The sequence below is a fragment of the Ranitomeya variabilis genome, chromosome 4 (genome assembly GCF_051348905.1).
Source record: "Ranitomeya variabilis isolate aRanVar5 chromosome 4, aRanVar5.hap1, whole genome shotgun sequence".
NCBI lineage: Eukaryota > Metazoa > Chordata > Amphibia > Anura > Dendrobatidae > Ranitomeya > Ranitomeya variabilis.
In genome coordinates this window covers 668,440,843-668,464,424 of record NC_135235.1, presented here as the reverse complement: position 1 = coordinate 668,464,424, position 23,582 = coordinate 668,440,843, and the positions used below count along the sequence as shown (strand labels likewise).

The window sequence follows — 23,582 nt, the reverse complement described above, 5'->3', positions numbered from 1 at the left end:
AACATCGTTTTAGTGATTGATCCATTAACACAGGTGTGGGTGTTGATGAGGACAGGGCTGGCGATCAATCAGTCATGATTAAGTAAGAATGACATCACTGGACACTTTAAAAGGAGGCTGGTGCTTGGTATCATTGTTTCTCTTCAGTTAACCATGGTTATCTCTAAAGAAACACGTGCAGCCATCATTGCACTGCACAAAAATGGCCTAACAGGGAAGAGTATCGCAGCTACAAAGATTGCACCTCAGTCAACAATCTATCGCATCATCAAGAACTTCAAGGAGAGAGCTTCCATTGTTGTCAAAAAGGCTCCAGGGCGCCCAAGAAAGACCAGCAAGCTCCAGGACCGTATCTTAAAACTGTTTCAGCTGCGGGATCGGACTACCAGCAGTGCCGAGCTTGCTCAGGAATGGCAGCAGGCTGGTGTGAGTGCTTCTGCACGCACTGTGAGGCGGAGACTCTTTGAGCAAGGCCTGGTTTCAAGGAGGGCAGCAAAGAAGCCACTTCTCTCCAGAAAAAACATCAGGGACCGACTGATATTCTGCAAAAGGTACAGGGAGTGGACTGCTGAGGACTGGGGCAAAGTCATTTTCTCTGATTAATCCCCTTTTCGATTGTTTGGGACATCTGGAAAACAGCTTATTCGGAGAAGAAGAGGTGAGCGCTACCACCAGTCTTGTCTCATGCCAACTGTAAAGCATCCTGAAACCATTCATGTGTGGGGTTGCTTCTCAACCAAGGGAATCAGCTCACTCACAGTCTTGCCTAAAAACACATCCATGAATAAAGAATGGTACCAGAATGTCCTCCAAGAGCAACTTCTCCCAACCGTCCAAGAGCAGTTTGGCGCCCAACAATGCCTTTTCCAGCATGATGGAGCACCTAGCCATAAAGCAAAGGTGATAACTAAATGGCTCATGGAACAAAACATAGAGATTTTGGGTCCATGGCCTGGAAACTCCCCAGATCTTAATCCCATTGAGAACTTGTGGTCAATCATCAAGAGACGGGTGGACAAACAAAAAAAACAAATTCAGGCAAAATGCAAGCATTGATTATGCAAGAATGGACTGCTATCAGTCAGGATTTGGTCCAGAAGTTGATTGAGAGCATGCCAGGGAGAATTGCAGAGGTCTTGAAGAAGAAGGGTCAACACTGCAAATATTGACTTGCTGCATTAACTCATTCTAACTGTCAATATAACCTATTGGTACTCATAATATGATTGCAATTATATTTCTGTATGTGATATAAACATCAGACAAACACTAATAAAAACAAGAGGGCAGCAGATCATGTGAAAATATAATTTTGGTGTCATTCTCAAAAATTTTGGCCATGACTGTACACTCGCTACACACATTACTGATTACTAACAGGGGGACAATGAGGAAACAATGGCTGGAGAGCTCCTTTACCACAGGAATCCTACTGATACGGTGATTACATGGTCTGTTGTATTATTATTATTACTATAGGCAGTGTCGGACTGGGGTGCCAAGGGCCCACCAGTAACATTGACTTTTCACCAGCATAGAAATATTACACTAACATCATTCACAAATGTATCTATATCTCTATATAATAATAATAAACTGCGTACTGTAGTTTGGTTAATGACTGATGAGATGCTGCTTTGTTTCTGTACAGAGTGAATCAAGAGAATTATTGCCAAGTACTGCCAATACAGGGGGATTTAAGGCCCACCGGGGGATTGCCCTGTTACCCTATTGGCCAGTCCGAGCCTGACTGTAGGTGAATCTTCAGAATGGACGATGCTGATGATAATGGAAATTATTATTATTATGATAATCTGACCACATCTAATACAACTCTGGACTACTACTACCGGTAAGTTTATATTCCTAATTCTGTATTTCTCAAGTCATGAGACATAAGTGCAGACTCCATTCTTATCTATATCTGAGCCTCCGCCCCGATTACATCCATATTCATGGGGACAAATCAGCTCTACCTGCAGCGATAATTCCTCCCATAATGATGGAAACTCTGGAGAACCCATCAAGCCCCTTTGCCCTCAGTGTCGCCCATCAGGGGTCAGTGGTGTCTGTGGGGCAGAGGATTCGTCTCTGAGCTGTGGCTCCTGTATAATAACAGGTGTGACCAGAGCCGGACATAGAGAACCGCACTGCAATCATTTATTAGTGACAGAAACAAGCCCCCAAACCGCAGAGACAGATGTAAGTGCTGTATATACATGATAGGAGGCTGAGTGCTGTATATACATGATAGGAGGCCGAGTGCTGTATATACATGATAGAAGGCTGAGTGCTCTATATACATGATAGAAGGCTGAGTGCTGTATATACAGGATAGGAGGCCGAGTGCTGTATATACATGATAGGAGGCTGAGTGCTCTATATACATGATAGAAGGCTGAGTGCTGTATATACAGGATAGGAGGCCGAGTGCTGTATATACATGATAGGAGGCTGAGTGCTGTATATACATGATAGAAGGCTGAGTGCGGTATATACAGGATAGGAGGCTGAGTGCTGTATATACATGATAGGAGGCTGAGTGCTGTATATACATGATAGGAGGCTGAGTGCTGTATATACATGATAGGAGGCCGAGTGCTGTATATACATGATAGGAGGCCGAGTGCTGTATATACATGGTAGGAGGCTGAGTGCTGTATATATACATGATAGAGGCTGAGTGCTGTATATACATGATAGGAGGCCGAGTGCTGTATACACATGATAGGAGGCTGAGTGCTGTATATACATGATAGGAGGCCGAGTGCTGTATATACATGATAGGAGGCCGAGTGCTGTATATACATGGTAGGAGGCTGAGTGCTGTATATATAGATGATAGAGGCTGAGTGCTGTATATACATGATAGGAGGCCAAGTGCTGTATATACATGATAGGAGGCTGAGTGCTGTATATATATGATAGGAGGCTGAGTGCTGTATATACATGATAGGAGGCCAAGTGCTGTATATACATGATAGGAGGCTGAGTGCTGTATATACATGATAGGAGGCTGAGTGCTGTATATACATGATAGGAGGCCGAGTACTGTATATACATGATAGGAGGCCGAGTGCTGTATATACATGATAGGAGGCCGAGTGCTGTATATACATGATAGGAGGCCGAGTGCTGTATATACATGATAGGAGGCCGAGTGCTGTATATACATGATAGGAGGCCGAGTGCTGTATATACATGATAGGAGACTGAGTGCTGTATATACATGATAGGAGGCTGAGTAATGTATATACATGGTAGGAGGCTGAGTGCTGTATATACATGATAGGAGGCTGAGTGCTGTATATACATGATAGGAGGCCGAGTGCTGTATATACATGATAGGAGGCCGAGTGCTGTATATATATGATAGGAGGCTGAGTGCTGTATATACATGGTAGGAGGCTGAGTGCTGTATATACATGATAGGAGGCTGAGTGCTGTATATATATGATAGGAGGCTGAGTGCTGTATATACATGGTAGGAGGCTGAGTGCTGTATATACATGATAGGAGGCCGAGTGCTGTATATACATGATAGGAGGCTGAGTGCTGTATATACATGATAGGAGGCCGAGTACTGTATATACATGATAGGAGGCCGAGTGCTGTATATACATGATAGGAGGCCGAGTGCTGTATATACATGATAGGAGGCCGAGTGCTGTATATACATGATAGGAGGCCGAGTGCTGTATATACATGATAGGAGGCCGAGTGCTGTATATACATGATAGGAGACTGAGTGCTGTATATACATGATAGGAGGCTGAGTAATGTATATACATGGTAGGAGGCTGAGTGCTGTATATACATGATAGGAGGCTGAGTGCTGTATATACATGATAGGAGGCCGAGTGCTGTATATACATGATAGGAGGCCGAGTGCTGTATATATATGATAGGAGGCTGAGTGCTGTATATACATGGTAGGAGGCTGAGTGCTGTATATACATGATAGGAGGCTGAGTGCTGTATATATATGATAGGAGGCTGAGTGCTGTATATACATGGTAGGAGGCTGAGTGCTGTATATACATGATAGGAGGCCGAGTGCTGTATATACATGATAGGAGGCTGAGTGCTGTATATATATGATAGGAGGCTGAGTGCTGTATATACATGATAGGAGGCTGAGTGCTGTATATACATGGTAGGAGGCTGAGTGCTGTATATACATGATAGGAGGCTGAGTGCTGTATATACATGATAGGAGGCTGAGTGCTGTATATACACGATAGGAGGCTGAGTGCTGTATATACATGATAGGAGGCTGAGTGCTGTATATACATGATAGGAGGCCGAGTGCTGTATATATACATGATAGGAGGCTGAGTGCTGTATATACATGATAGGAGGCCGAGTGCTGTATATATATCATAGGAGGCTGAGTGCTGTATACATGATAGGAGGCTGAGTGCTATATATATATACATGATAGGAGGCTGAGTGCTGTATATACATGATAGGAGGCCGAGTACTGTATATACATGATAGGAGGCCGAGTGCTGTATACACATGATAGGAGGCTGAGTGCTGTATACACATGATAGGAGGCTGAGTGCTGTATACACATGATAGAGGCTGAGTACTGTATATACATGATAGGAGGCCGAGTGCTGTATACACATGATAGAGGCTGAGTGCTGTATATACATGATAGGAGGCCGAGTGCTGTATATACATGATAGGAGGCTGAGTGCTGTATATACAGTACATGATAGGAGGCCGAGAGCTGTATATACATGATAGGAGGCTGAGTGCTGTATATACACGATAGGAGGCTGAGTGCTGTATATACATGATAGGAGGCTGAGTGCTGTATATACACGATAGGAGGCCGAGTACTGTATATACATGATAGGAGGCCGAGTGCTGTATATACATGATAGGAGACTGAGTGCTGTATATACATGATAGGAGGCTGAGTGCTGTATATACATGATAGGAAGCTGAGTGCTGTATATGCATGATAGGGGGCTGAGTGCTGTATATACATGATAGGAAGCTGAGTGCTGTATATATATGATAGGAGGCTGAGTGCTGTATATACATGATAGAAGGCCGAGTGCTGTATATACATGATAGGAGGCTGAGTGCTGTATATACATGATAGGAGGCTGAGTGCTGTATATACATGATAGGAGGCTGAGTGCTGTATATACATGATAGAATGCTGAGTGCTGTATATACATGATAGGAGGCTGAGTGCTGTATATACATGATAGGAGGCCGAGTGCTGTATATACATGATAGGAGGCTGAGTGCTGTATATACATGATAGGAGGCTGAGTGCTGTATATGCATGATAGGAGGCTGAGTGCTGTATATACATGATAGGAGGCCGAGTGCTGCATATACATGATAGGGGGCCGAGTGCTGTATATACATGATAGGAGGCCGAGTGCTGTATATATGCAGCGCCCCAGAGTCCTGGTCGTTGCAGTACTGTGGCTCCGCCACTATGGGGAGCCATGGTGCGTCCGATGGCACTGAAGGAGTTCAACTGATCAGGTATCACAGACACCAATACATTTCACAGCCGGGCCCCCGGGGGGAGCTAAGGGTGCTATTCATTAGGCCACTCCCCACCATAGTGGGTAAACCGGGGGTCAGGCAGGAAGTTAGATGAGAAAGCTGACTGGATTGGACGAAGCAACACCTAGTGGCAGAGGGTGTTGTGGAGGAAGAGACAGTAGGGTCTCTGTCAGGGGTGGGATCCTGACAGAGGCTTGGCATTGGAAAGAACGTAACGGGTCCGCGCCAGCTCCGGGAAGCGGCGGGGCCCAAGAAAGGACTAGAAGCGAGATAGATTGTGCTGAGTGAGAAACGAGATCAAGCAATAGGAGAATTCCAGTAGGGGTCGTGCTGTAAGACCGGAGCAACACCCTACTGAGGCGCACTACCGGTGGCCGGAACGCCGAGGGAGTATTATAACATTCAGCTTCAAGCAATACTCTAAACAGCGGCAGGACAGTCAGTCTAAGGCGGGCTGTCTAACACATATCACCTATGAAGTCTTGGGAGGCAATTGCGGGAGAGGGGCGTCTCTAGGGTCCCGGAAGAACTCCAGGCCTACCCGACAAACGGGTGCCGTTCTAACTGTAACATCAGGAAGGGACGGACGATTAGAAGAACATCATTTAATCGAGTTGTGAGGGAACTTAAGAAACAGACACAACAGTTGTGGGGTACTTTCCGTAAGCACAGCAGGGAAGGACTACAACACATAGCGCTAAGAAGGAAGGCACCGATTTCCACCTGTGAAGTGAACTCTGGAGGTGCCATTGGACCGGCCGGACTTGCGCAGCCTGGTGAACCGTATTCTGGACTGAGGACTCAGAGATCTCCAGTAAAGAGGTAAAGAGACTGCAACCTGGTGTCCTCGTTATTTACCGCGACCTGCACCCCACAACTGCACCACCAACATCTACACCTATCATTCACTGTGCGCCCCACGGCAGGGTCACGGACCGGGGTCTAGCCGCCGTGACAACCCCCAGAAGCAGAGACTCGTAGGCCCGGTACCGGGTACCCCTCGGCCCTGCGACAGTGGGGGCGCTACAATTTGGCGTCACGAACAGGATCTACTTAAGCCTGAAGAATCAGGTCATGTGTGCCTTGGAACTGTGATTTATCGTGCTTGGACTGTGCTTTATTACAAGGACTGTGTGTTGCCACTTGCCGCCAGAAGTTCCCGCCAAAACCGCCGCCATTACAGCGCTAAGGAGAGCGCAGGAGAAGAAGAAGGGCGTGGAAGTGGGCGTGAACAAGCTGAAGAGCGCGAAAGACAATGGCCGCCCAGTCTAAATATCTCGACCCCTTGAGGACGTGTCCGTCAGCAGCCGAGATCCGCCTCCTGATCCTTAATGGTGGGCAGAGACAACGAAAACGAAACCGCCCACGAAGAAGAGAGCGGGAAAAGGACCAGGAAGAAGAAGCGAGCAACATGGAGGACGCCATGGCCAGTTGCTCGGAGCCGGAGTGTGGGGTCGGAGCCGAGGACTCCCCCAGCTACCCGGAGAGGCACCGCAGCCGGACCTCCACAGTTGACGCTGACCTCCTGCAGACCGGAGCGGATGAGCTGATCCACCAACCCCGGCGGATGCAGCTGAGCACTGAGGCCGGGTGGAAGAAGACCATCATCGGGAGCCTCGCCAGACGTCTGTCGGCAGCCTCGTCTGGTCCGGAGCAAGAAAGAAGTCCCAGCGCTCCGAAGCCAGAAAGCAGGGCCCTGCTGGAAAGCGAGATGCTGCAAGCAGAGATGACAACGCCGCAGCACAAGGCCCCGCAACCAGCGTTCCAGACCCCAGCGGAGGCGGAGCAGACCGGCACCGGAGGGACCGCATCTGAAGCAGGTATGAAGGACGACCCTGCCCTGACGACCGACACCACTCCAGCGACTGCTAGTGCCACAGCTGCTGACTCCATTCCAGTGACTGATCTTGCAGCAGCCGCTACCTCTGCTGCAGCAAATGCCCATACTCAAGCTGCGCAGACCTCCATCGCTGCGCATGATTTAACTGTACATGAGAGACGGATTAACGGCGTGTGTCCAGCACTAGGTACAACCCTGGGCTTCACCCTTCCCGGGCCAAGAGGGGTTAAGTGCCAGGTGCAGCCCTGGAAGCCGTCCAACTAAGCCTCGGAAACCTGAAACTGTAAATAGTTAACTGTTTATTTCCTTGCTGTTTTGCTGCTAAGACCCGTCCTGGGTTAACTCTTAAAGGGATCCCTTTGTTTACCCGGGATCCCTATTGCTTTTTATTTTTGCTTTCACTTTCATTTTTGCTTTTTTGTTCCACAATGTTATAAAAACTGCTGAATCATGAACAGTGCATGATACAAACTTTTTGTACATAGTTTACACCTTCTTAAGGGTGTCTCCTACTGGTTCTACTTAAAGACTCTTTGCGAAGATACCATACCGGAGCTTTTGCTGAGTATGGACTGGTAGCTAGAGAACAAATGCTACCTCCTAAAGACTTGGTCCCCTCTTAAAGGGGATGTTCACGTGTTGCACTTAAAGAAATGGTATTGCTTTAAGACTGATAGATAGCAATGATGTTTGATAAGAGAAAATGATGATGCTTACATGTAAAAGTTATATGTATCCAACTGGTTAACTGTAAAGAAATGCTGATAATGTTCTCTGAAAGAAAAAGTAAAAGGGAGTAATGAGAAAGTTTAATGTTGTGAAAAGAAGATAGTTGATAATGTTGATAAGAAAAGGGGGGGGATAGAAGGTAAACCCTGCGTCCCCCATCGACAGTTAGTAATGTGTTATTAAGGACAGAAAGTGAACCCGTAAGGGTTAGTGGGTGAGTCCTTATAGGAGCCAAGTAGAGCCGGCTCAGTGTTCTCAAACTGAAAGAAAAGTTATGTTCTATACTGTGTATAGTAGTTGAAAAGGCAGTAGGCCCTGGCTGAACGGGGCGGTCCTGTAACAGAAAGGAGAGGCAGTAGGTCTGGTGCCGATAGGACAGGCGGTCCTGCAGATCCAAAGTAGGAGAATGAAAAAGTTAAAATACCTTGTAATGTGATTATAGGAAGGTCTTTAGCGGACTAAGAGTGTATATCCTTAAAGGCAATGTTAAATTATTGTTCAACAATTTTGCACTTAAGTAGAATGCCCGGTTGGGTAACAGAAGTAAATTATAGCATGTAGCTATGATATTTTTGCCATGTTTGTAACGTTCAAGTGTCCTTACCTCCCATAAAGGGAAGCCTGTTCAAGTATACTTATTGTCATTGCACTCAACAAAATTGTATGTCTTTTTGCTAACTTGTATTGTTGTTTTCTTCCCAGTCCCGGAGTACTGTGTTTAACCAGGGGGGAGTGCAGCGCCCCAGAGTCCTGGTCGTTGCAGTACTGTGGCTCCGCCACTATGGGGAGCCATGGTGCGTCCGATGGCACTGAAGGAGTTCAACTGATCAGGTATCACAGACACCAATACATTTCACAGCCGGGCCTCCGGGGGGAGCTAAGGGTGCTATTCATTAGGCCACTCCCCACCATAGTGGGTAAACCGGGGGTCAGGCAGGAAGTTAGATGAGAAAGCTGACTGGATTGGATGAAGCAACACCTAGTGGCAGAGGGTGTTGTGGAGGAAGAGACAGTAGGGTCTCTGTCAGGGGTGCGATCCTGACAGAGGCTTGGCATTGGAAAGAACGTAACGGGTCCGCGCCAGCTCCGGGAAGCGGCGGGGCCCAAGAAAGGACTAGAAGCGAGATAGATTGTGCTGAGTGAGAAACGAGATCAAGCAATAGGAGAATTCCAGTAGGGGTCGTGCTGTAAGACCGGAGCAACACCCTACTGAGGCGCACTACCGGTGGCCGGAACGCCGAGGGAGTATTATAACATTCAGCTTCAAGCAATACTCTAAACAGCGGCAGGACAGTCAGTCTAAGGCGGGCTGTCTAACACATATCACCTATGAAGTCTTGGGAGGCAATTGCGGGAGAGGGGCGTCTCTAGGGTCCCGGAAGAACTCCAGGCCTACCCGACAAACGGGTGCCGTTCTAACTGTAACATCAGGAAGGGACGGATGATTAGAAGAACATCATTTAATCGAGTTGTGAGGGAACTTAAGAAACAGACACAACAGTTGTGGGGTACTTTCCGTAAGCACAGCAGGGAAGGACTACAACACATAGCGCTAATAAGGAAGGCACCGATTTCCACCTGTGAAGTGAACTCTGGAGGTGCCATTGGACCGGCCGGACTTGCGCAGCCTGGTGAACCGTATTCTGGACTGAGGACTCAGAGATCTCCAGTAAAGAGGTAAAGAGACTGCAACCTGGTGTCCTCGTTATTTACCGCGACCTGCACCCCACAACTGCACCACCAACATCTACACCTATCATTCACTGTGCGCCCCACGGCAGGGTCACGGACCGGGGTCTAGCCGCCGTGACAACCCCCAGAAGCAGAGACTCGTAGGCCCGGTACCGGGTACCCCTCGGCCCTGCGACAGTGGGGGCGCTACATATACATGATAGGAGGCCGAGTGCTGTATATACATGATAGGGGGCCGAGTGCTGTATATACATGATAGGAGGCTGAGTGCTGTATATACATGATAGGAGGCCGAGTGCTGTATATACATGATAGGAGGCTGAGTGCTGTATATACATGATAGGAGGCCGAGTGCTGTATATACATGATAGGAGGCCGAGTGCTGTATATACATGATAGGAGGCCGAGTGCTGTATATACATGATAGGGGGCCGAGTGCTGTATATACATGATAGGAGGCTAAGTGCTGTATATACATGATAGGAGGCCGAGTGCTGTATATACATGATGGGAGGCCGAGTGCTGTATATACATGATGGGAGGCCGAGTGCTGTATATACATGATAGGAGGCCGAGTGCTGTATATACATGATGGGAGGCCGAGTGCTGTATATACATGATAGGAGGCCGAGTGCTGTATATACATGATAGGAGGCCGAGTGCTGTATATACATGATAGGAGGCCGAGTGCTGTATATACATGATAGGAGGCCGAGTGCTGTATATACATGATAGGAGGCCGAGTGCTGTATATACATGATAGGAGGCTGAGTGCTGTATATACATGATAGGAGGCTGAGTGCTGTATATACATGATAGGAGGCTGAGTGCTGTATATACATGATAGGAGGCTGAGTGCTGTATATACATGATAGGAGGCCGAGTGCTGTATATACATGATAGGAGGCCGAGTGCTGTATATACATGATAGGAGGCCGAGTGCTGTATATACATGATAGGAGGCCGAGTGCTGTATATACATGATAGGAGGCCGAGTGCTGTATATACATGATAGGAGGCCGAGTGCTGTATATACATGATAGGAGGCCGAGTGCTGTATATACATGATAGGAGGCCGAGTGCTGTATATACATGATAGGAGGCCGAGTGCTGTATATACATGATAGGAGGCTGAGTGCTGTATATACATGATAGGAGGCCGAGTGCTGTATATACATGATAGGAGGCTGAGTGCTATATATACATGATAGGAGGCTGAGTGCTGTATATACATGATAGGAGGCCGAGTGCTGTATATACATGATAGGAGGCTGAGTGCTGTATATACATGATAGGAGGCCGAGTGCTGTATATACATGATAGGAGGCCGAGTGCTGTATATACATGATAGGAGGCCGAGTGCTGTATATACACGATAGGAGGCCGAGTGCTGTATATACACGATAGGAGGCCGATTGCTGTATATACACGATAGGAGGCCGAGTGCTGTATATACACGATAGGAGGCCGAGTGCTGTATATACACGATAGGAGGCCGAGTGCTGTATATACACGATAGGAGGCCGAGTGCTGTATATACACGATAGGAGGCCGAGTGCTGTATATACACGATAGGAGGCCGAGTGCTGTATATACACGATAGGAGGCCGAGTGCTGTATATACACGATAGGAGGCCGAGTGCTGTATATACACGATAGGAGGCCGAGTGCTGTATATACACGATAGGAGGCCGAGTGCTGTATATACACGATAGGAGGCCGATTGCTGTATATACACGATAGGAGGCCGAGTGCTGTATATACACGGTAGGAGGCCGAGTGCTGTATATACACGGTAGGAGGCCGAGTGCTGTATATACACGTTAGGAGGCCGAGTGCTGTATATACACGATAGGAGGCCGAGTGCTGTATATACACGATAGGAGGCCGAGTGCTGTATATACACGATAGGAGGCCGAGTGCTGTATATACACGATAGGAGGCCGAGTGCTGTATATACACGGTAGGAGGCCGAGTGCTGTATATACACGGTAGGAGGCCGAGTGCTGTATATACACGGTAGGAGGCCGAGTGCTGTATATACACGATAGGAGGCCGAGTGCTGTATATACACGATAGGAGGCCGAGTGCTGTATATACACGATAGGAGGCCGATTGCTGTATATACACGATAGGAGGCCGAGTGCTGTATATACACGATAGGAGGCCGATTGCTGTATATACACGATAGGAGGCCGAGTGCTGTATATACACGGTAGGAGGCCGAGTGCTGTATATACACGGTAGGAGGCCGAGTGCTGTATATACACGGTAGGAGGCCGAGTGCTGTATATACACGGTAGGAGGCCGAGTGCTGTATATACACGATAGGAGGCCGAGTGCTGTATATACACGATAGGAGGCCGAGTGCTGTATATACACGATAGGAGGCCGAGTGCTGTATATACACGATAGGAGGCCGATTGCTGTATATACACGATAGGAGGCCGAGTGCTGTATATACACGATAGGAGGCCGAGTGCTGTATATACACGATAGGAGGCCGAGTGCTGTATATACACGATAGGAGGCCGAGTGCTGTATATACACGATAGGAGGCCGAGTGCTGTATATACACGGTAGGAGGCCGAGTGCTGTATATACACGGTAGGAGGCCGAGTGCTGTATATACACGGTAGGAGGCCGAGTGCTGTATATACACGGTAGGAGGCCGAGTGCTGTATATACACGATAGGAGGCCGAGTGCTGTATATACACGGTAGGAGGCCGAGTGCTGTATATACACGGTAGGAGGCCGAGTGCTGTATATACACGGTAGGAGGCCGAGTGCTGTATATACACGATAGGAGGCAGAGTGCTGTATATACACGATAGGAGGCCGAGTGCTGTATATACACGATAGGAGGCCGAGTGCTGTATATACACGATAGGAGGCCGAGTGCCGTATATACACGATAGGAGGCCGAGTGCTGTATATACACGATAGGAGGCCGAGTGCTGTATATACACGATAGGAGGCCGAGTGCTGTATATACACGATAGGAGGCCGAGTGCTGTATATACACGATAGGAGGCCGAGTGCTGTATATACACGATAGGAGGCCGAGTGCTGTATATACACGATAGGAGGCCGAGTGCTGTATATACACGGTAGGAGGCCGAGTGCTGTATATACACGGTAGGAGGCCGAGTGCTGTATATACACGATAGGAGGCCGAGTGCTGTATATACACGATAGGAGGCCGAGTGCTGTATATACACGGTAGGAGGCCGAGTGCTGTATATACACGGTAGGAGGCCGAGTGCTGTATATACACGGTAGGAGGCCGAGTGCTGTATATACACGATAGGAGGCCGAGTGCTGTATATACACGGTAGGAGGCCGAGTGCTGTATATACACGATAGGAGGCCGAGTGCTGTATATACACGATAGGAGGCCGAGTGCTGTATATACACGATAGGAGGCCGAGTGCTGTATATACACGATAGGAGGCCGAGTGCTGTATATACACGGTAGGAGGCCGAGTGCTGTATATACACGATAGGAGGCCGAGTGCTGTATATACACGATAGGAGGCCGAGTGCTGTATATACACGATAGGAGGCCGAGTGCTGTATATACACGGTAGGAGGCCGAGTGCTGTATATACACGATAGGAGGCCGAGTGCTGTATATACACGATAGGAGGCCGAGTGCTGTATATACACGATAGGAGGCCGAGTGCTGTATATACACGATAGGAGGCCGAGTGCTGTATATACACGATAGGAGGCCGAGTGCTGTATATACACGATAGGAGGCCGAGTGCTGTATATACACGATAGGAGGCCGAGTGCTGTATATACACGATAGGAGGCCGAGTGCTGTATATACACGATAGGAGGCCGAGTGCTGTATATACACGATAGGAGGCCGAGTGCTGTATATACACGATAGGAGGCCGAGTGCTGTATATACATGATAGGAGGCCGAGTGCTGTATATACATGATAGGAGGCCGAGTGCTGTATATACATGATAGGCTGAGTGCTGTATATACATGATAGGAGGCCGAGTGCTGTATATACACGATAGGAGGCCGAGTGCTGTATATACACGATAGGAGGCCGAGTGCTGTATATACACGATAGGAGGCCGAGTGCTGTATATACACGATAGGAGGCCGAGTGCTGTATATACACGATAGGAGGCCGAGTGCTGTATATACACGATAGGAGGCCGAGTGCTGTATATACACGATAGGAGGCCGAGTGCTGTATATACATGATAGGAGGCCGAGTGCTGTATATACATGATAGGAGGCCGAGTGCTGTATATACATGATAGGAGGCCGAGTGCTGTATATACATGATAGGCTGAGTGCTGTATATACATGATAGGAGGCCGAGTGCTGTATATACATGATAGGCTGAGTGCTGTATATACATGATAGGAGGCCGAGTGCTGTATATACATGATAGGAGGCTGAGTGCTGTATATACATGGTAGGAGGCTGAGTGCTGTATATACATGATAGAAGGCAGAGTGCTGTATATACATGATAGGAGGCCGAGTGCTGTATATACATGATAGGAGGCTGAGTGCTGTATATACATGGTAGGAGGCTGAGTGCTGTATATACATGATAGAAGGCAGAGTGCTGTATATACATGATAGGAGGCCGAGTGCTGTATATACATGATAGGAGGCTGAGTGCTGTATATACATGATAGGAGGCAGAGTGCTGTATATACATGATAGAAGGCAGAGTGCTGTATATACATGATAGGGGGCCGAGTGCTGTATATACATGATAGAAGATAAACACCTTATATGACAGACATACATGGTAACAATATTTTTCCCTAAATAAATAATAGGGCCATGTATAATGATCTGGAAGTACACAGACCCATCATCCAAATGATATGCAAAAAACCAAAGAACTTAATGATACACAGGTCCAAAAATTAGAAAAAGTACAAATTTTATTAGATAAAAACAGAGAACAAAAGAAAAAGGGGGATACGTAATAAAGAAATACAACACATATGGTGCAGAAAAATGGGCCACACAGAGACCAAGACCATGGCACATTAAGATGTTAAATATGATGTAATATTAATATGTTCTGCCAACCAAACACTAATTTTAATAGTAAGGGGTTAAATTTAACCACCATACCAATAACCTCAAAATTGAGGCCCAAGGCTAAGGGGAGTATTCAGATCGGTTAGCAAACATGAAGTACACTAGTACAAATCATGGTAGTAATAGCAGATAGCCGCAAGAGTAGCTGACAGTATCTAAAATAGGGTGTACTGAACACATGGATAATAGCCTACAACCTGCAGTAACCACCGATCAACCAACCGCTGCACGATCAGCTCTATCCTCACCTACTGTATTCTCACCCATCCCTTGTAGATTGTGAGCCCTCGCGGGCAGGGTCCTCACTCCTCCTGTACCAGTTATGACTTGTATTGTTCAAGATTATTGTACTTGTTTTTATTATGTATACCCCTCCTCACTTGTAAAGCGCCATGGAATAAATGGCGCTATAACAATAAATAATAATAATAATAATAATAGCCCACGATACAATATGACAATTACGGCATTACCGGTAGTGCAGCGTATTCAGGTGTGGTCTGGTCCCTGCGCGTCCGCCCCGACGCGCGTTTCGGACCTTCCTTCTTCGGGGGGCCTGCATTCTGACCACAATAGCTCGAATATATACCATCCCAAGGTATCCTGATAATCCCGCGTGACCGGAAGTGACGTTCATGGCAGGAAATGACGCGCGCGTCTCCAAAGCAACAGCGACGCCAGACGGCGTCGGCATCACATGACCGCGGTGCAGCTGATCATGGGAAGATGCCGAGGGCCATCAGGGGTAGCCGAGAAAATAGACGACGGTGCGTGCATGCCAAGAAAGTGACCACACAGACCATACCTACTCCAACCTCATATCGAATCATAATAAGACACAAATAGAAAAGGAAAAAGTCTTAGTACATAATATACATTGCATTAATAGTGAAATACAACGTCCATGTCCACTTTGCTTCAATAAATAGAGGGATGGTTCCGTGTTAGGGGATATATCCTTACAGTCATTATAATGGTTGATGACTGCCTCCAATTTAAAGATGATGTGACACATGCGGTGGTACAGGCGTACTGCATAAAAATACGCAGGGATGTGATGGTAGATATTCAGAACACAGAAACAACTAAAGAAGTAAACAAGATTAAAAATAATTAAAAACAATTAAAAACAACACCATAGTGATAGACATTCCAATATATAAACAGCGAGATATCAAACAAGGATAGGATCATAGAAATGGGACAAAGGATAGATTTTCATTTAATCCAGATGGATGAACCGTGTGAAGGGTCCAAATCCATCTGGATTCCATTTGAGCAAGTCTTTTGGAAATGTTGCCACCACGAATACCAGGTTCTAATTTATCAATCCCTCGGAATTGTTATCATATACATGATAGGAGGCTGAGTGCTGTATATACATGATAGAAGGCTGAGTGCTGTATATACATGATAGGAGGCCGAGTGCTGTATATACATGATAGGAGGCTGAGTGCTGTATATACATGATAGGAGGCTGAGTGCTGTATATACATGATAGGAGGCTGAGTGCTGTATACACATGATAGGAGGCTGAGTGCTGTATATACATGATAGAAGGCTGAGTGCTGTATATACATGATAGGAGGCTGAGTGCTGTATATACATGATAGGAGGCTGAGTGCTGTATATACATGATAGGAGGCCGAGTACTGTATATACATGATAGGAGGCCGAGTACTGTATATACATGATAGGAGGCTGAGTGCTGTATATACATGATAGAAGGCTGAGTGCTGTATATACATGATAGAAGGCTGAGTGCTGTATATACATGATAGGAGGCTGAGTGCTGTATATACATGATAGGAGGCTGAGTGCTGTATATACATGATAGGAGGCTGAGTGCTGTATATACATGATAGGAGGCCGAGTACTGTATATACATGATAGGAGGCTGAGTGCTGTATACACATGATAGGAGGCTGAGTGCTGTATATACATGATAGAAGGCTGAGTGCTGTATATACATGATAGGAGGCTGAGTGCTGTATATACATGATAGGAGACCGAGTGCTGTATATACATGATAAGAGGCTGAGTGCTGTATATACATGATAGGAGGCCGAGTGCTGTATATACATGATAGGAGGCTGAGTGCTGTATATACATGATAGGAGGCTGAGTGCTGTATATACATGATAGGAGGCTGAGTGCTGTATACACATGATAGGAGGCTGAGTGCTGTATATACATGATAGAAGGCTGAGTGCTGTATATACATGATAGGAGGCTGAGTGCTGTATATACATGATAGGAGGCAGAGTGCTGTATATACATGATAGGAGGCCGAGTACTGTATATACATGATAGGAGGCTGAGTGCTGTATATACATGATAGAAGGCTGAGTGCTGTATATACATGATAGAAGGCTGAGTGCTGTATATACATGATAGGAGGCTGAGTGCTGTATATACATGATAGGAGGCTGAGTGCTGTATATACATGATAGGAGGCTGAGTGCTGTATATACATGATAGGAGGCCGAGTACTGTATATATATGATAGGAGGCTGAGTGCTGTATACACATGATAGGAGGCTGAGTGCTGTATATACATGATAGAAGGCTGAGTGCTGTATATACATGATAGGAGGCCGAGTGCTGTATATACATGATAGGAGGCTGAGTGCTGTATATACATGATAGGAGGCCGAGTGCTGTATATACATGATAGGAGGCTGAGTGCTGTATATACATGATAGGAGGCTGAGTGCTGTATATACATGATAGAAGGCAGAGTGCTGTATATACATGATAGGAGGCCGAGTGCTGTATATACATGATAGGGGGCCGAGTGCTGTATATACATGATAGAAGGCAGAGTGCTGTATATACATGATAGGAGGCCGAGTGCTGTATATACATGATAGGAGGCTGAGTGCTGTATATACATGATAGGAGGCTGAGTGCTGTATATATACATGATAGGGGGCAGAGTGCTGTATATACATGATAGGAGGCTGAGTGCTGTATATATGCAGCGCCCCAGGGTCTTGGTTGCTGCAGTAATATTATTCTCCTCTAGGGGGGGTGATATTACGTCTGAAGGCAATGAAGGAGATCTTCTCACCAGGTAAACACAATGCATGCAACATGTTCACACTCCAGACCAGAAGGGGGAGCTCTAAGCCTGTTTAAGGTGAACTCCCCTATATAACATTCTGATCTGGAGGGAAAAGGGGTTCAGAGTTAAAATCCTGTCAGGAAGACAGAGGGAGAGGAACTCTGCTGGCATGAAGTGCTGTAACTCCTGGGAAAAGACACTAAAAAGTGAACCTTTTGGAGAGAGTGTGCAGGAAAGCAGAGCACAGGAGAGGAACATCAGAGGGAGATCAGCCAGGAACAAGCTGCTCCTTTCTGAGGCGCAGAAGCCGGTAGCCAGGAACACCGAGGGAGCAACTGTCTCTAAGTCTTGCTCCAGAGACCGGCAGGACAGTCAATTCCACCTTGGCTGCCTGACCCAGGAGGCACAGTGGCAACTTGTGGGGGCCGGGGCTTCTCTAGGGTCCCTGTAAAAAGCCCCAGGACATCAGTCATACAGGTTTGTCCTATCCATACCATCTGGGGGACAGAGAGGAAGAAATGACATCTAGAACATCTTCAATAGTTGTGAGGACCTTACCGAGAAGCTCAGTAGGGAGGTACCTCAACACACAGGTGCTAGAGGGTATATTCTGGCCTAGGCCACTGTAACCTCGGGTATATTCTGGGCGGGGGGTATAATCTGGCCTAGGCCACTGTAACCCCGGGTATATTCTGGGCAGGGGGTATAATCTGGACTAGTCCACTGTAACCCCGGATATATACTGGGCGGGGGGTAATCTGGCCTAGGCTGCTGTTACCCTGGGTATATTCTGGGGGGGTATAATCTGGCCTAGCCCGCTGTAACCTCGGGTATATTCTGGGCGAGGGGTATAATCTGGCCTAGGCCACTGTAACCTCGGGTATATTCAGGGCAGGGGGTATAATCTGGCATAGGCCACTGTAACCTCAGGTATATTCTGGGCAGGGGGCATAATCTGGCCTAGGCCACTGTAACCCCGGGTATATTCTGGGCAAGGGGGTATAATCTGGCCTAGTCCACTGTATCCCCGGGTATATACTGGGTGGGGGGGTAATCTGGTCTAGGCCGCTGTAACCCCGGGTATATTCTGAGCGGGGGGTATAATCTGGCCTAGGCTACTGTAACCCCGGGTATATTCTGGGCGGGGGGTGTAATCTGGCCTATGCCACTGTAACCCCGGGTATATTCTGGGCAGGAGGTATAATCTGGCCTAGGCCACTGTAACCCCAGGTATATTCTGGGCGGGGGTATAATCTGGCCTAGGCTACTGTAACCCCGGGTATATTCTGGGCGGGGGGTGTAATCTGGCCTATGCCACTGTAACCCCGGGTATAGTCTGGGCAGGAGGTATAATCTGGCCTAGGCCACTGTAACCCCAGGTATATTCTGGGTGGGGGTATAATCTGGCCTAGGCCGCTGTAACCCCCGGGTATATTTTAGGTGGGGGTATAATCTGGCCTAGGCCGCTGTAACCCCGGGTATATTCTGGGCGGGGGGTATAATCTGGGCTAGGCCACTGTAACCCCGGGTATATTCTGGGCGGGGGGGTTAATCTGGCCTAGGCCGCTGTAACCCAGGGTATATTCTGGGCGGGGGGTATAATCTGGCCTAGGCCACTGTAACCTCGGGTATATTCTGGGCGGGGGGTATAATCTGGCCTAGGCCACTGTAACCCCGGGTATATTCTGGGCGGGGGGTATAATCTGGCCTAGGGCACTGTAACCCTGGGTATATTCTGGGCGGGGGTAATCTGGCTGGTTACACCAGGATCCATCTCTAGTCCCACCTGTGCCGGATACAGCGGATATGAAGGAACAGATAATTGGCATCGGGGAGACCAAAACATCCAACACCGCGGAGACACCATCACGTGTTTCTCAACGCAGTGATCCAGAACACTGCCCCCATCCCTTATGGGAAATATGAAAATGCATGTAGGATAGCTGCGGAGACACCATCACGTGTTTCTCAACGCAAGCAGTGAATAGCCAGACCTTTCCCCGGGAAGGAACAACCACGGGAAGGGCAGCATCCAGTAAAGGAAAACATCCAATACAGGAAATCCACCTATGCCAAGCATGGTATCCATCCACAGACAGCTGTTTCGGGGTGTTTGCCCCTCATCAGTGTGGAGTAGGAATCTGGCTATTAGGAGCAGTGCCTAGTAAAAGGCTGTGAAGGAACAGATAATTGGCCTCGGGGAGACCAAAACATCCAACACCGCGGAGACACCATCACGTGTTTCTCAACGCAGTGATCCAGAAATCCAGTGAATCCAGTGATCACTGGGTTGAGAAACACGTGATGGTGTCTCCGCGGTGTTGGATGTTTTGGTCTCCCCGAGGCCAATTATCTGTTCCTTCACAGCCTTTTACTTGGCACTGCTCCTAATAGCCAGATTCCTACTCCACACTGATGAGGGGCAAACACCCCGAAACAGCTGTCTGTGGATGGATACCATGCTTGGCATAGGTGGTTTTCCTGTATTGGATGTTTTCCTTTACTGGATGCTGCCCTTCCCGTGGTTGTTCCTTCCCGGGGAAAGGTCTGGCTATTCACTGCTTGCGTTGAGAAACACGTGATGGTGTCTCCGCAGCTATCCTACATGGATACAGCGGATAGTCCTGGATTTTGGTATTTCCCCGGCAGTCTCAGGTGTCTGCTGAATGTCCCTCACTGCCAGCACCCCTCTGACAACTCCTCCTGCCAGGGAGAAAGAAATGGGCGTGGCCAGGGGCGTGGCCAGAATGTGCATGGTCCATCCCTCTACCTGGGAGGAGTCTGGATGTACGGCCATATGTATTACAGATTAGCCTTATTACCTTCCTACAGTGTGACCCCACTGTGATGTCAGCCCGTCCTCCAGGTACAAGGGAGAAACTGATGGAACTATAAACTCTCCATTCCCCTAATCTCTGCCCTGTTCTGTCTCCTCAGGTCATCTGGCGAATACGACGAGATAGATTATTATTATCTTAACATTCTACAGAAGACGTCCATTACATTATACAGCATTGTTTTTGCTCTCGGGATTATCGGTAATGGATTAGTCATCTGGATTGCCGGATTCAGGATGAAGAACACAATCAGTGCCGTGTGGTTCCTCCACCTGGCCATCGCGGACTTCCTGTGCTGCTCATCTCTCCCCCTGAGAATTGCTGACTGGGCTGAAGATTCCTCAGACCCCCCACATTTTGCACGTTGTATAGTGAACATGGTTCTGTTTAATGTGAACATGAGCGCCAGTGTTCTCCTCCTGACGGCCATGAGTACTGAGCGCTGGGTGTCCGTCATGTGGCCATTCTGGGCCAAAGTCCATAGATCTCGTAACCTGGTGAGAATCAGTGCAGCGATCATCTGGGGGCTGAGCTTCACTGTGGCCGGTGCTGTGTATTATGTATATGACTACCATGTAGGTGATCTATATGAATGGTGTCTATATTATTATCCCATATCTCCTTATAACCGAAAGTTACATGAGACCATTCAGTGGATCAGATTGGTTATAATGTGTGTGATCCCGTTTCTCATCATCGTCGCCTCTTATGTCACCATTTTCTACAAACTTAGAAAAAGTAAGAGATCCCAGAGATCTCAGAGATCCTCCAGGATCATCACCGCTGTTATATCGTGTTTCTTCATCTGCTGGTTTCCATATTACATCTGGCCACTAATATACTGGTATTATGGAAATTACATAGCATCCTATTATACAGATTACATAACATACCATATAGCACAAGCTATCATTACCAGCCTGGCTTGTCTGAACAGCTGCCTGAATCCGATCATTTATGTGTTCCTGACAGCAGATTTCCAACACGGTTTCCTCAGCTCCATCCCCTCCAGGCTAGAAAGAGCCTTCGGTGACCATCCTAATGACCTGAGGAGAGAGCGAGGAGATGCAGGAGACACTCGCCCTGCTGCTGTGTAATGGATATTCCTGGGATCTCCTCTATGTCATACCCCTTAACCCCTTGGAGACTGGGACATTTGTCTAATTTCTTCCTTTTTCCTTTCCCAAAATCATAAAGCATTATTTTCCCATGAAGGATTGATTGTTGCAGGATGAAAAATAATAATGAAAGTCTCCCTTCATGTTACCACATAATGTGCTGAAAAATGGGAGAAAAATAATCCCAAGTGAAGTGAAATGGTGAAAAACAAATTGTAATTCCACCATAATAATAAAGTGACCCAGTAGATCACATCAGTTAACCCCTTCACCACCTTGGGTGTTTCTGTTTTTTGCTCCCATAACTTTGTTATTTTCCAGCACTATGGCCGTGTGAGGGCTTGTCTTTTGCGGGACGAGTTACACTTTTGATTGACGCCATTGATTTTGCCATATAATGTACTGAAAAATGGGGGAAAAATCAAACTGTGGCGAAATTGCAAAAAAAGTGTAATTCCACAATTGTTTTTTATTTATTTTTTACCATGTTCCACAAATGCTAAAACTGACCTGCCATGATGATTCTCCAGGTCAACATGAGCATGCAGATACCAAACATGTATACCAGGCCGGACTGGCCCACCGGAAGATTCTCCTGCGGGCTCAGGCACTGATACTGTATCTGCTGGCATACAGGGCTGGCAGCTACCTAGGGCCCCCACTGCCTCAGGGGCCCCAGCCAGTGGTGTGTCACTAATAGCGGCACACCACACAGGGCCTGTCCAGCGCCAGCAAGCTACAGCGGAGGAGCAGCGGGTGACAGGAAGCAGGTGCCGGCTGCTGGCTAAAGCTTGTGCCAACTGCTAAAGAGAAATGAACTCATGGGCGTGGAGAGCAGTGAATATTCATTTCACTTTAATAGCTGGCAGTGTTGGGTTAGAATGTGATAGTGAAGGGGAGGGGCCGTCGCACAGCACAGTTTAGATGGCGTGGGGGTCAGGAAGATGTCTGCAGCCCTGTCTGTCGGTGTCCCCTTCTACTCATCATGGCTGCTCCTAAATCACTGTCAGCATAAGTGAATCAGCAGGACCTGGTAAGTATATGTATATATGTGTATCTGTGTGTATATGTGCAGTATACAGTGTGTGTGTCTGTATATGTGTATATTGTATGTGTGTACATATATATTGTATATAGTATGATTGTGTATATCTGCGATGTGTAAATATATCTATATATATATAATCGTCTAAGGTCCACTTCCGTCTGTCTGTTTGTCTGTCACGGAAATCCTGTGTCGCTGGCTGGGTGCGACCAATCAGCGACAGGCACAGTCCGGCTGTGAATTGGCCCCTCCCTACTCCCCTCCAGTCAGTGCCCCCTCCAAACTCCCCTCCAGTCAGCGCCCACATAGCGTTTTAGCAGTCCGTTAAACGGACTGCGTTACACCGCAGTATAACGCGGTGTAATGCAGTCTTTTAATGCTCCCATTAACCCTGTTACCGGGCGCATTGCCAACGCATGCCATACTGGGCATTTGCTAGCGATGTGCCGTCATTCTGTGACGTACCCGGAAACGCTGCCTGCAGCACTTCTGAGTCCATCACCTCTTTTAAAGTGTGACCAACTTTTTACTATTGATGCTGCTTATGCAGCATCAATAGTAAAAACATATAATGTTAAAAATAATTTTAAAAAATTGTGATATTCTCACCTTCCGGCATCC

At 47.3% G+C, this 23,582-nt stretch overlaps 1 protein-coding gene across 1 annotated transcript; it reads left to right on the top strand.

Annotated features, from left to right (window-relative positions):
- The first annotated feature begins 1,769 nt into the window (after positions 1–1,769).
- Positions 1,770–22,103, top strand: LOC143768196 (C5a anaphylatoxin chemotactic receptor 1-like). The gene is made up of 2 exons (XM_077256887.1): positions 1,770–1,852; positions 20,899–22,103. The coding sequence occupies exons 1-2, from the start codon at positions 1,770–1,772 to the stop codon at positions 21,893–21,895; spliced, it is 1,080 nt and encodes a 359-aa protein (XP_077113002.1). The 3' UTR covers positions 21,896–22,103.
- The last annotated feature ends 1,479 nt before the right edge of the window (positions 22,104–23,582 follow it).